Source organism: Pseudorca crassidens, chromosome 2 (assembly GCF_039906515.1).
Source record: "Pseudorca crassidens isolate mPseCra1 chromosome 2, mPseCra1.hap1, whole genome shotgun sequence".
NCBI classification, from domain to species: domain Eukaryota; kingdom Metazoa; phylum Chordata; class Mammalia; order Artiodactyla; family Delphinidae; genus Pseudorca; species Pseudorca crassidens.
This window is the reverse complement of record NC_090297.1, coordinates 130,429,938-130,442,804: the sequence shown is the minus strand read 5'-3', so window position 1 is coordinate 130,442,804 and position 12,867 is coordinate 130,429,938. Positions and strand designations below refer to the sequence as shown.

Below are 12,867 nucleotides of genomic sequence, written 5' to 3'. Positions count from 1 at the left end.
CTCGAGGGAGGAATAACTTTGCCATGTTCAACAGATTAAAAGAAAGCCAGGAAACTGGTTCAAGATGGTGGAGTAGAAGGACGTGCTCTCAGTCCCTCTTGCGAGAGCAGTGAAATCACAACTAACTGCTGAACAATCATCTACAGGAAGACACTGGAACTCACCACAAAAGATACCCCACATCCAAAGACAAAGGAGAAGCCACAATGAGATGGTAGGAGGGGTGCAATCACAATAAAATCAAATCCCATAACTGCTGGGTGAGTGACTCACAAACTGGAGGACAATTTTACCACAGAAGTCCACCCACTGGAGTGAAGGTTCTGAGCCCCACGTCAGGCTTCCCAATCTTGGGTTCTGGCAATGGGAGGAGGAATTCCCAGAGAACCAGACTTTGAAGGCTAGCGGGATTTGCTTGCATGACTTAGACTGGACCAGGGGAAACAAAGACTCCACTCCTGGAGGGCACACTCAAAGTACTGTGCACATCAGGACCAAGGGGGAAGGAGCAGTGACCCCACAGGAGACTGAACCATATCTACCAGCTAGTGTTGGAGGGTCTCCTGCAGAAGCAGGGGGTGGCTGTGGCTCACCACAGGGACAAGGACACTGGCAGCAGAAGCTCTGGGAAGAACTCCTTGGCATGAGCCCTCCTGGAGTCCGCCATTAGTCCCACCAAAGAGCCTGTAGCTTCCAGTGCTGGGTCGCCTCAGGCCAAACAACCAACAGGGAGGGAACTCAGCCCCACCCATCAGCAGACAGGCAGATTAAAGTTTTCCTGAGCTCTGTCTACCAGAGCAACACCCAGCTCTACCCACCACCAGTCCCTCGCATCAGGAAGCTTGCACAAGCCTCTTAAATAGCCTCATCCACCAGAGGGCAGACAGCAGAAGCAAGAAGAACTACAATTCTGCAGTCTGTGGAATGAAAACCACATTCACAGAAATATAGACAAAATGAAAAGGCAGAGGACAACGTACTAGATGAAGGAGCAAGATAAAACCCCAGAAAAAAAGAACTATATGAAGTGGAGGTAGGCAGCCTTCCAGAAAATGAATTCAGAATAATGATAGTGAAGATGATCCAGGACATCGGAAAAAGAATGGAGGCAAAGATCGAGAAGATGCAAGAAATGTTTAACAAAGACCTAGAAGAATTAAAGAAGAAACACCTAGAAGAATTAAACAACAAACAAACAGAGATGAACAATACAATAAATTAAATGAAAAATACACTAGAAGGAATCAATAGCAGAATAACTGAGGCAGAAGAACAGATAAATGACCTAGAAGACAGACTGATGGAATTCACTGCAGCAGAACAAAATAAAGAAAACAGAATGAAAAGAAGTGAAGACAGCATAAGAGACCTCTGGGACAACATTAAACGCACCAACATTCGCATTACAGGTGTCCCAGGAGGAGAAGAGAGAGGGAAAGGACCCAAGAAAATATTTGAAGAGATTATAGTTGAAAACTTTCCTAACATTGGAAAGGAAATAGCCACCCAAGTCCAGGAAGCAGAGAGTCCCAGGTGGGATAAACCCAAGGAGAAACATGCCGAGACACATAGCAATCAAATTGAACAAAATTAAAGACAAAAATTATTAAAAGCAACAAGGGAAAAACGACAAATAACATACAAAAGAACTCCCATAATGTTGACAGCTGATTTCTCAGCAGAAACTCTCCAAGACAGAAGGGAGTGGCACAATATATTTAAAGTGATGAAAGGGAAGAAGCTACAATCAAAATTACTCTACCTGGCAAGGATCTCATTCAGATTTGATGGAGAAATCAAAAGCTTTACAGACAAGCAAAAGCTAAGACAATTCAGCACCACCAAACCAGCTCTATGACAAATGCTAAAGGAACTTCTCTAAGTGGGAAACACAAGAGAAGAAAGGACCTACAAAAACAAACCCAAAACAATTAAGAAAATGGTAATAGGAACATACATATTGATAATTACCTTAAATGTGAATGCATTAAATGCTCCAACCAAATGACACAATAGACCAGATAGATTTAATTGATATTTATAGGACATTCCATCCAAAAACAGCAGATTACACTTTCGTCTCAAGTGCACATGGAACATTCTCCAGGACAGATCACATATTGGATCACAAATCAAGCCTTGGTAAAATTAAGAAATTTGAAATCATATCAAGGATCTTTTCCAACCACAATGCTATGAGATTAGAAGTAAATTACAGGGAAAAATACGTAAAAAACACAAACATATGGAGGCTAAACAATACGTTACTAAATAACCAAGAGACCACTGAAGAAATCAAAGAGGAAATCAAAACATACCTAGAGACTAAGCCTGTGCACCACAACTACTGAGCCTGCGCTCTACAGCCTGTAAGCCACAACTACTGAGCCCGTGCGCCTAGAGCCCATGCTCCGCCAGAAGAGAAGCCACGGCAATGAGAAGCTTGCGCACAGCAACAAAGACCCAACGCAGCCAAATGACAATGAAAACACAATGATCCAAAACCTATGGGATGCAGCAAAAGCAGTTCAAAGGGGAAGGTTATAGCAATACAATCCTACCTCAAGAAACACCTCAAATAAACCATCTAACCTTACACCTAAGAAACTAGGGAAAGAAGAACAAACAAAACCCAAAGTTAGTAGAAGGAAAGAAATCATAAAGATCAGAGCAGAAATAAATGAAATAGAAACAAAGAAAACAATAGCAAAGATCAATAAAACTAAAAGCTGGTTCTTTGAGAAGATAAACAAAATTGATAAACCTTTAGCCAGACTCATCAAGAAAAAGGAGAGGACTCAAATCAATAAAATTAGAAATGAAAAAGGAGAAGGTACAACGGACACCACAGAAATACAAAACATCATAAGAGACTACTACAAGCAACTCTATGCCAATAAAATGGACACCTGGAAGAAATGGACAAATTCTTAGAAAGGTATAACCTTCCAAGACTGAACCAGGAAGAAATAGAAAATATGAGCAGACCAATCACAAGTAATGAAATTGAAACTGTGATTAAAAATCTTCTAACATGGGCTTCCCTGGTGACCCAGTGCTTAAGAATCTGCCTGCCAATGCAGGGGACACGGGTTCAAACCCTGGTCTGGGAAGATCCCACATGCCGCGGAGCAACTAAGCCCATGCACCACAACTACTGAGCCTGCGCTCTAGAGCCTGTGAGCCACAACTACTGAGCCTGTGCACCTAGAGCCCACGCTCCGCCACAAGAGAAGCCATGGCAATGAGAAGCCTGCACACAGCAACAAAGACCTAACGCAGCCAAAAACAAATAAAAATGAATAAATTAAAAAAAATCTTCCAACAAAGAAAAGTCCAGGACCAGATGGCTTCACAGGTGAATTCTATCAAACATTTAGAGAAGAGCTAACACCCATCCTTCTCAAACTCTTCCAAAAAAGGGCAGAGGAAGGAACACTCCTAAACTCATTCTACGAGGCCACCATCACCCTGATACCAAAACCAGACAGAGATACTACAAAAAAAGAAAATTACAAACCAATATGACTGATGAATATAGATTCAAAAATCCTCAACAAAATACTAGCAAACCAAATCCAACAACACATTAAAAGGATCAAATACCATGATCAAGTGGGATTTATCCCAGGGATGCAAGCCTTCTTCAATATACACAAATCAATCAATGTGATACACCATATTAAAAAACTGAAGAAAAAAAGCCACGTGATCATCTCCATAGATGCAGAAAAAACTTTTGACAAAATTCAACACTCATTTACGATAAAAACTCTCCAGAAAGTGGGCATAGAGGGAAGCTACCTCAACATAATAAAGGCCATATATGACAAACCCACAGCAAACATCATTCTCAAAGGTGAAAAACTGAAAGCATTTCCTCTAAGATCAGGAACAAGACAAGGATATCCACTCTAGCCACTATTATTCAACATAGTTCTGGAAGTCCTAGCCATGGCAATCAGAGAAGAAAAAGAAATAAAAGGAATACAAATTGGAAAAGAAGAAATCAAACTATCACTGTTTGCAGATACATAGATAACCCTAAAGATGCCACCAGAAAACTACTAGAGCTAATCAATGAATTTGGTAAAGTTGCAGGATACAAAATTAATGCACAAAAATCTCTTGCGTTCCTATACACTAACAATGAAAGATCAGAAAGAGAAACTAAGGAAACAATCCCACTCACCATTGTAACAAAAAGAATAAAACACCTAGGAATGAACCTACCTAAGGAGGTAAGAGACCTGTACTCAGGAGACTATGACACTGATGAAAGAAATCAAAGATGACACTAACAGATGGAGAGATATACCTTGTTCTTGGATTGGAAGAATCAATATTGTGAAAATGACTATACTACCCAAAGCAATCTACAGATTCAATGCAATCCCTATCAAATTACCAATGGCAATTTTTACAGAACTAGAACAAAAAATCTTAAAATTTGTATGGAGACACAAAAGACCCCGAATAGCCAAAGCAATCTTCAGGGAAAAAAACAGAGCTGGAGGAATCAGACTCCCTGGCTTCAAACTATACTACAAAGCTACAGTAATCAAGACAATATGGTACTGGCACAAAAACAGAAATATGGATCAATTATACAGGATAGAAAGCCCAGAGATAAACCCACACACCTATGGTCAACTAATCTATGACAAAGGAGGCAAGAATATACAATGGAGAAAAGACAGTCTCTTCAATAAGTGGTGCTGGGAAAACTGGACAGCTACATGTAAAAGGATGAAATTAGAACACTCCCTAACACCATACACAAAAATAAACTCAAAATGGATTAGGGCTTCCCTGGTGGTGCAGTGGTTGAGAGTCCGCCTGCTGATGCAGGGGACATGGGTTCGTGCCCCGGTCCAGGAAGATCCCACATGCCGCGGAGTGGCTGGGCCCATGAGCCATGGTCGCTGAGCCTGCACGTCCGGAGCCTGTGCTCTGCAACAGGAGAGGCCACAACAGTGAGAGGCCCGTGTACCGCAAAAAAAAAAAAAAAGGATTAAAGACCTAAATGTAAGCCCAGACATTATAAAACTCTTAGAGGAAAACATAGGAAGAACACTCTTTGACATAAATCACAGCAATATCTTTTTTGACCCACCTCCTAGAGTAATGGAAATAAAAACAAAAATAAACAAATGGAACTTAATGAAACAAAAGCTTTTGCACAGCAAAGGAAACTATAAAGAAGATGAAAAGACAACTCTCAGAATGGGAGAAAATATTTGCAAACAAATCAAGAGACAAAGGATTAATCTCCAAAATATACAAGCAGCTCATGCAGCTCAATATTAGAAAAACAAACAACCCAATCAAAAAATGGGCAGAAGACCTAAATAGACATTTCTCCAAGGAAGACATACAGATGGCCAAGAGGCACAAGAAAAGCTGCTCAACATCACTAATTATTAGAGAAATGCAGATCAAAATTACAATGAGGTATCACCTCACACCAGTTAGAATGGGCATCATCAGAAAATCTACAAACAACAAATGCTAGAGAGGGTGTGGAGAAAAGGGAACCCTCCTGCACTGTTGGTGGGAATATAAATTGATACAGTCACTATGGAGAACAGTATGGAGGTTCCTTAAAAAACTAAAAATACAATTACCATGTGACCCAGCAATCCCACTACTGGGCATATACCCAGAGAAAACCATAATTCCAAAAGACACATGCACCCCAAGGTTCATTGCAGCACTATGTACAATAGCCAAGTCATGGAATCAACCTAAATGCCCATCGACAGACAGACAAATGGATAAAGAAGATGTGGTACATATATACAATGGAATATTACTCAGCCATAAAAAGGAACGAAATTGGGTCATTTGTAGTGGATGACTAGAGACTGTCATACAGAGTGAAGTAAGTCAGAAAGAGAGAAACAAATATCATATATTAACACATATATGTGGAATCTAGAAAAATGGTACAGATGAACCGGTTTGCAAGGCAGAAATAGAGACACAGTTGTAGAGAACAAACGTACGGACACTATGGGGGGAAAGCAGGGCAGGGGGTGGTGGCAGTGGTGGTGGGATGAACTGGGAGATTGGGATTGACATATATACACTAATATGTATAAAATAGATAACTAATAAGAACCTGCTGTATAAAAAAATAATAAAATAAAATTTTAAAAAATATTGGCAACATTACCAAAAATAAATAAATAAATAAATAAAATAATTTTTAAAATAAATGAAAAAAATAAAAGTGAGAAAGTGGGAGGAGTGCAAGGCAGAGTCAGAGCATGCAGGAAGTTACAGGATGTGTTCAGGACTTTAGTTTTTATTCTAATTGCAGGAAGCCATTGCAATCGGAGCTGTTGCACTGGAGAAGCTATTGGAGGGTTTTCAGCAAGTGAGAAAAAGGATGAGATAGTATCACATGTACATTATTGAAAGATTACTCTGGTTAAAATACGGAGAAAAGATGCAAGTGGAGCCAGAATAGCAAGAAGAGACCAAGTAGGAGGCTTTACCATAACCCAACCCTCTCCTTGCCATAGTAAATCAAGAGACACAGAGAGGGGCCAGGCTGGAAGCTACCAGTCTGTGATCAATTAATCTGCCATGGAATTGGGTCTCCTGATATAAGTAAATCCAAGCAATAGTGAGGTAAATTCAAAGGAAAGATTTGGAAGCCTGTTGCATTTGTCCTTTGTGGGTAGAAGGCAGGTGGTCTGCCGTGCTTAAGACCTTCCTCAGCAACTCTGCTTAAGATAGAGACACTCAAGCTGTCTACTGCTCAGTTAATTCTATGTGTTCATTGACTCCTTAAAGACTCTTGTTACCTCTCTACCTTGATTCCCACTGCTACCTCCTGAATGGGGTCTTACCTCCACTCTCACCCTCATCTAATTTGTTCTCTACACTACAGTGAGAATGATCTTTCTAAAAACTTGAGCTTAAAGTCCATCAGGACTCTTCACCCTGTTTCCTTCAGGAGAAGGTCCACCTCCTTAAATGGCATGATCCAGTCCCTCTTATCTCCCCAAAACTCTCCCTTATCCATCCAACCCAGCTCTTCCTCTTGTTGAGGAACTAAACCTGCAGTTTCCTATATAGGCCATGTTTTGCACAGACCTAGAACACCTCTCTTCCACCAATTTGTGGTTAACTTCTACATCAGTTCCTAAATTAAGAAGCACTTTCTGATTAGCATTTGCTAATCTCTGCCCCATACCAGGCTCCACCACTCACCCTACCCTCACCAGCCCGAGAATTCATTGCATGCCCACTCCCATGTTTTGATACCTCCCTATGTTTATCTCTTTTCCAGAGTACTTAGAACTTGGGGTTATATTGTTCTATTTCTTCCACCAGAGTGTCAGCAACCTGAAAGATGGAACTGTGTCTTTTTCTTCCTTGTATTTCAATCTGTTAGCCCAGTATTTAGACCCCCAACAGACACTTCCTATATGTTTGTTGAATAAATACACAAAAGAATGAACAGGTAAATGAACTGGAAGATGCTGTGAAGGAGGCTAAGGTGTTAGGTTTGACAGCCCATGTGGACTAAACAGATAACTTTTCCCTGTCCACAGCCTCAGACTCACTCTCAAAACCCTGCTACCCACAAACCCACTTCTGTGAAAAAAATGTAAGTGTGGGTGGCCAGAGGTGTGGAGCAGCACCCTTTTCTCTGCAGTTGCAGAGAGACTTGCTAAGGCTGTTTTCAGAGAGAAACACTGATATCATGGTTTCGGTCCTGATGCTAAGGCCATTAAGAGTGGGCAGTGGGCAGATACTTTCCAAAGCCATTAACTCTGACCACTTTAAAGACCACATTCAAGAACACAAAGCAAGTAAGGGACAGAAAGAGTCTCTCCCTTCACTCCCAGCTGGCTGGGGGCTCTCCATGTGCACTGTGTGTCATATAGCTCACTTCCCTCTACTCAGCATTCAGCCTCCGGATGCCCAACCCAAACCAATTTATGAGCAATTCTTCCAGTGAGTGCCCCGGCCCTGTTGAGCTCCCAATTACATCTAGAGATGCTTAACCATGAGACATTTCAGTGTACCGATCACTTGGCATTGCTTTCCTGTTAACATGGTAATCATCACAGCCTGCATTAAAAAAAACAAAAAACAAAAAAAAAGCAGGGGGGCGGGGGAAAAGAAGCCTCTTTGTCAGGTCAGACCCTAGTAATTGTATCAAAGGAGAAGGGAAGAAAAGCCTTCCAGTTTTTCTCTTCATCCTAAAATTTCTGCCTTGGGAAAAATTACTGGGATGATCTATGTTAGGATTAAAGGTGAGTTTTTGATGATATTAGATGGGATAACATCCAGAGAGCTAGGGATGCCTGAAAACTGCCCTATCTCTTAAAAATGTATGAAGCCACAGTATACATGCAATGAATAAAGCAGACTGGGAATCAGTGTATTCTTTATTATTAGCTAAGCCTGAGTCCAATAACCCCAGAGGAGAACCTAATGTTAAAAACTGGAACACAAGGCTTAAACTCAAGGATAGAGTCTCGTATCCCCTCTCACTCAATTTACATCTTGGCACCAGCCCACTCAAGGCATGCTTACTGAGAAAGAGAGGGAAGGAAAGGGAGAGAGAAGGAAAAGGAGAAAGGGAAAGAAAATAAGGAAAGAGGGGAAGGAGGGGGAGAGACAGGCAGACAGACACTCGGTCTATTTATCCACCCTGCCATATGGATCTCAGCAGGGAAAACAGACCATCACACCCCTTGGGGCGCAGTCTAGCTAACCAGCTCCACCTCTGCACTCTCTGAGGAGAGGGAAACATACTGGAGAAAGAGTGGAGTTCAAGTCCAGCTGGTCTTCAGGCTCATCTGAAGAGCTCTGGTGAAACACTGATTCCTGACACTTACCCCCCAGCATTCTGATTCAGTAGATCTGCTGCAGAACCCAGGAACCTGAATTTTAATAGTCCCCGGCTTGGGAACAATTAGTGAGCCTACTTCCTCTCCTCAGGTGAAAAGGAATAATGATCATGGATTGGTGGTATGAGGTAAAACTTTTACAGTGTTAAGGGTCGGAGGCGGGTGGAGAAGCGTGGTTTCACGATAAATGTCATCTCCAAGTTCCCAAGATGTGAATATTGCCGCTGCGGATATTCTGCATAAGAAAAATGCTTTTGATCATCTTTCCATTAATGCCACAGACTAAATTATGATAAGTGGAATCTCTAAACCACCAGGTGGCCTTGCCATTCGTCAGAGGTAAGGCAAGCACACCCAGCAACTATGCATCAGTCCCCACACATCTGGTGAGTGCCTCCGCCGACCAGTCCAACGTGAAGGCCCAGAAGGAAGAAAACACGACCCCTTCTCTCCCAAGGTGCACTCTGAGACCTTCAGCCCATCAGAACTTTTTTTTTTTTTTTTTTTTTTTTTGCGGTACGCGGGCCTTTCACTGTTGTGGCCTCCCCCGTTGTGGAGCACCGGCTCCGGACGCGCAGGCTCAGTGGCCATGGCTCACAGGCCCAGCCGCTCCGCGGCATGTGGGATCTTCCTGGACCGGGGCATGAACCCGTGTCCCCTGCATCGGCAGGCAGACTCTCAACCACTGCGCCACCAGGGAAGCCCCCATCAGAACTTTTGACACTCCTTAGGTCACACTTTTTTCTTAAGTTGATTTTATTCCCGTTTTCTGACTTTATAAAAATGGATCCCTTTTTTAAAAAAATTTTTTTTTATTGAGGTACAGTTGCTTTACAATGTTGTTAGTTTCTGCTGTACAGTGAAGTGAATCAGCTATGTGTGTACATATATCCCCTCCCTCTTGGACCTCCCACCCTCCCCCATCCCACCCATCTCGGTCACCACCGAGCACAGAGCTGAGCTCCCTGCGCTATACAGCAGGTTCCCACTGGCTACCTATTTTACACATGGCATAAGACCACCCTTCAGATATTTAAAAACCTCTCTCCTCCAGAGCAAACCATCTCATTTTCCTATATTTGTTTTTGGTAGTTCTACCTTTAAAGCAACTAATATGTTTGAGCCTTTAGAAAGTATCTGTAATAGAAAAATTAAATAATTGATCTTATTAATGTGAAGAAGCCTGTATAAGATTATTTATTTGTCTGTTCTAAAGTTTCATTTGGTTTTGTATGTGTATTTGGATGAGGTTGTCGTTTTGAGGTTTGGGAGAAGATGTTCTGTGGAGGACATGTTGGATATTGGGAAGAAATTTGGGGTTCTGGCCCCTTTACGGCACTGAGTTGATTCAGGAGAAAGGGCTATTAGCGCATAAGGTAGGAGTGAGCTGAAGACCAAGCATGTTTTGTATTGATCTAAAATGAGAAACTCAGGCAGTGAGAAAAGAGGGGAGAAAGGAAGACAGACAGGATGGTTGCTCCAAAGATCCGCTAGAGAATGGCCTGGAAGCCAGGAAATAATCACTGTGCTCCCAAAGCAACAGGGAGAGAGAAGGCACTCACCCACACCTACCCCCGAAACGTAATTGGACCCTCTAGGAACAGGTGGGATCAGGAACTCTACTGAGATCTAGGACAGGCTGGAGATGAAAGTTGAGAGCTTTTCTGCAGCTATGAAGGAAATAGGTGTTGAGAGGGTTAAGATATTTAATGTGAACATAGAACTTTTTGAGGTAACTTTAACCTCTGGGGCTTTATATGCTTACAAGATAAATATAGATTTTAGTTAATCATTTGCCATCTGGACAGATATAGATCCAGTAAACTGAATCATATGTTATATCCCCTGTTTTAGTAAAGTTCAAGGAGCACTTGACTCGGGGTCTGAAAACTTGAGTTCAAGTGAATGGAGGAAGTCATGCGATCTTTCTGAGTACAGCTTCCTTCCCTGTAAAATAAGACTTCAATCTATAACAGTCTGCCTTCCTCTCATGTTTCTTGCAAGAATTAAATGGAAATCAAAGCACACTTGGTAAAATACTAGTTCTATAGGCATATATTGTTATTCCCTGGTGTATGCCTGAAGCAGGCGGTGCCTTGTTCTAAACTACCTGAAATGCGAGCGACCCTTGACCATGGTGTGCAAGCAAGCTGGACCGTCCTTGTGCAACAGGAGTTAACACATCTCCGAGAGGGGCCTTGCATAAAGTCTACCGAACCCCTACAACCTCCCCCTAACACAGGATGCTTCGGTGAGGTTGCTATGTTACCTCCCTTGTGTGGCATTATGCTGCCACTTGCTCTGGCCCACCGGCTGACTCTCCAAGGGCCCCCCGCCCCCAGCTCTGTCACACCTGCAGTGCACTAGTTCTGCCACTAGGGGACACTGTAGGTCCCATGAAGTCCCTACCCCACCTCTCTTCCTAGCTCTGCTACCCTTCAAGGATGCAGAACCACATCAACTGCACCACACTTTCCATTGACCCAGAGATCATACATTTACAGAGCACCCAAACCACTTTTCCTCCAGTGCCAAGCTCTGCCTTTAACTTGCTCCATCAGCTCCTGCAGTCCAGCAGAGCTCCTCCCATGGGACCTCTGCTTTCTGGCTTGCCTGTTAAGCATTAAAATCTGCCCTGAAGCTAAACTCTTCAAGACACATGATTTAAGCTTTTCTTTCAGCTAATTAGATATTGTTCTACAAATAGGGCTGTTCTCTCTGAAAGATGAGCAGCAATTTATTTCCTCTGCCCTCTCCTTAAACTTAAACTGAACTGTAAAACATGGCCATTTGATTGTTTAGTGCAATCAGGAGATTATTTTGCAGGAGGAATAGATATCCATCTTCTTGATAACGCTAAGCTAAGCTTGTTTGGGCACTCCGGGGGACAGCTGTGCTTAATCCCCCTTGTTCTTTTGAAAGGTGGACTCTGCGGTGTTTTAATGTGCTCCATGCTTCTGTAATCATCGCCTAAGTAACCAATTACTAGGTACATTAACATACCTTCACCCTTGGTGGACGAATATTTTTATTATCCCCATCTTTCTGATAAAAAGATGATGCCAGGAAGTCAGGCTATTTGCCTAAGCTGAACAAGTAGGTGAATGGGGGAGCCACACAGTGAACACAGCTCTTTGGTCCTCAGATCCTGTAAAGCTGTATACTGTCTGATAAACCCAACATCAGTTGAAAAGAGGGAATGCAAGATGATGCAGGATTCATACACAGATTCAGTGAGGATTTCTTACAGTTCTTGATGAAGTATCGTGAGACCTTCTAAACTGTTCTCTGATCCAAGGGGCTCTTATGCATAGTGGGAGGAAGGACCCTTTCCGGAAATTGCCTCTTTTCTCGTGCAGGGGGCCGGGTCTTCCCTCATCCTCAAGACTGTGCCCAGCATTTGATGAACGGAGACACTCTGAGCGGGGTTTACACCATCTTCCTCAATGGAGAGCTAAGCCGGAAGTTACAGGTGTACTGCGATATGACGACCGACGGGGGTGGCTGGATTGTGAGTACCTGCAGCTGTTCTCCCTGCCCGCCAGCATCGTCGATGCTTCAGTCCACCTGGCTCAGCACCCATCCATCTACACTTCACCATCCTCTGGCCATCCTTTCACCCACTCCCCTCATGCCCAACCTGGGGCTTTGCTTTGTCCTCAGGGCCTTGCTCAGCAGCCCATAGGTTTGGTGAGGCAGAGGAAGGAATAAGAATATCGAGGCTGCAGTGGCCCAGCCCAGTGAGGGAGCCCCAGGAAAACTGCTCCTTCTGTGGGGATAGCTCATGCAGGAGGGAAAGGGAGTAGTGGCTCAGAGAGGCCCAGGGGTCTTGCCTGATGAAGACTGTGGAAATAATAAAGAAAGAGAGGAGATGAGTCCCCTGCAGGAGGAGGTGAGTCTCTATGGGGAGATGATTAGGATCTTTCTATTGGAGAATTGCTTATGGCGGAGCAGATGAGGGGAAGAACCCGGATAGCCCCCTCTAGTTACC

The 12,867-nt window shown here is 43.0% G+C and overlaps 1 protein-coding gene and 1 long non-coding RNA gene across 3 annotated transcripts in view; one reads left to right on the top strand and one right to left on the bottom strand.

Annotated features, from left to right (window-relative positions):
* Positions 1 to 12,867, bottom strand: part of LOC137219726 (uncharacterized) — a 295,061-nt gene that overhangs the window by 137,613 nt on the left and 144,581 nt on the right. The gene's annotated exons all lie outside the window — the stretch shown is intronic.
* Positions 1 to 12,867, top strand: part of TNR (tenascin R) — a 415,801-nt gene that overhangs the window by 391,257 nt on the left and 11,677 nt on the right. For both annotated transcript variants that reach the window (XR_010941221.1, XM_067728715.1), the window contains exon 19: positions 12,236 to 12,387. Coding sequence is in view for 1 of the 2 variants with exons in the window: in XM_067728715.1 (XP_067584816.1) it covers positions 12,236 to 12,387 (152 nt within the window). In the remaining variant the exon portion in view is untranslated. The remainder of the gene's footprint in view (positions 1 to 12,235; positions 12,388 to 12,867) is intronic.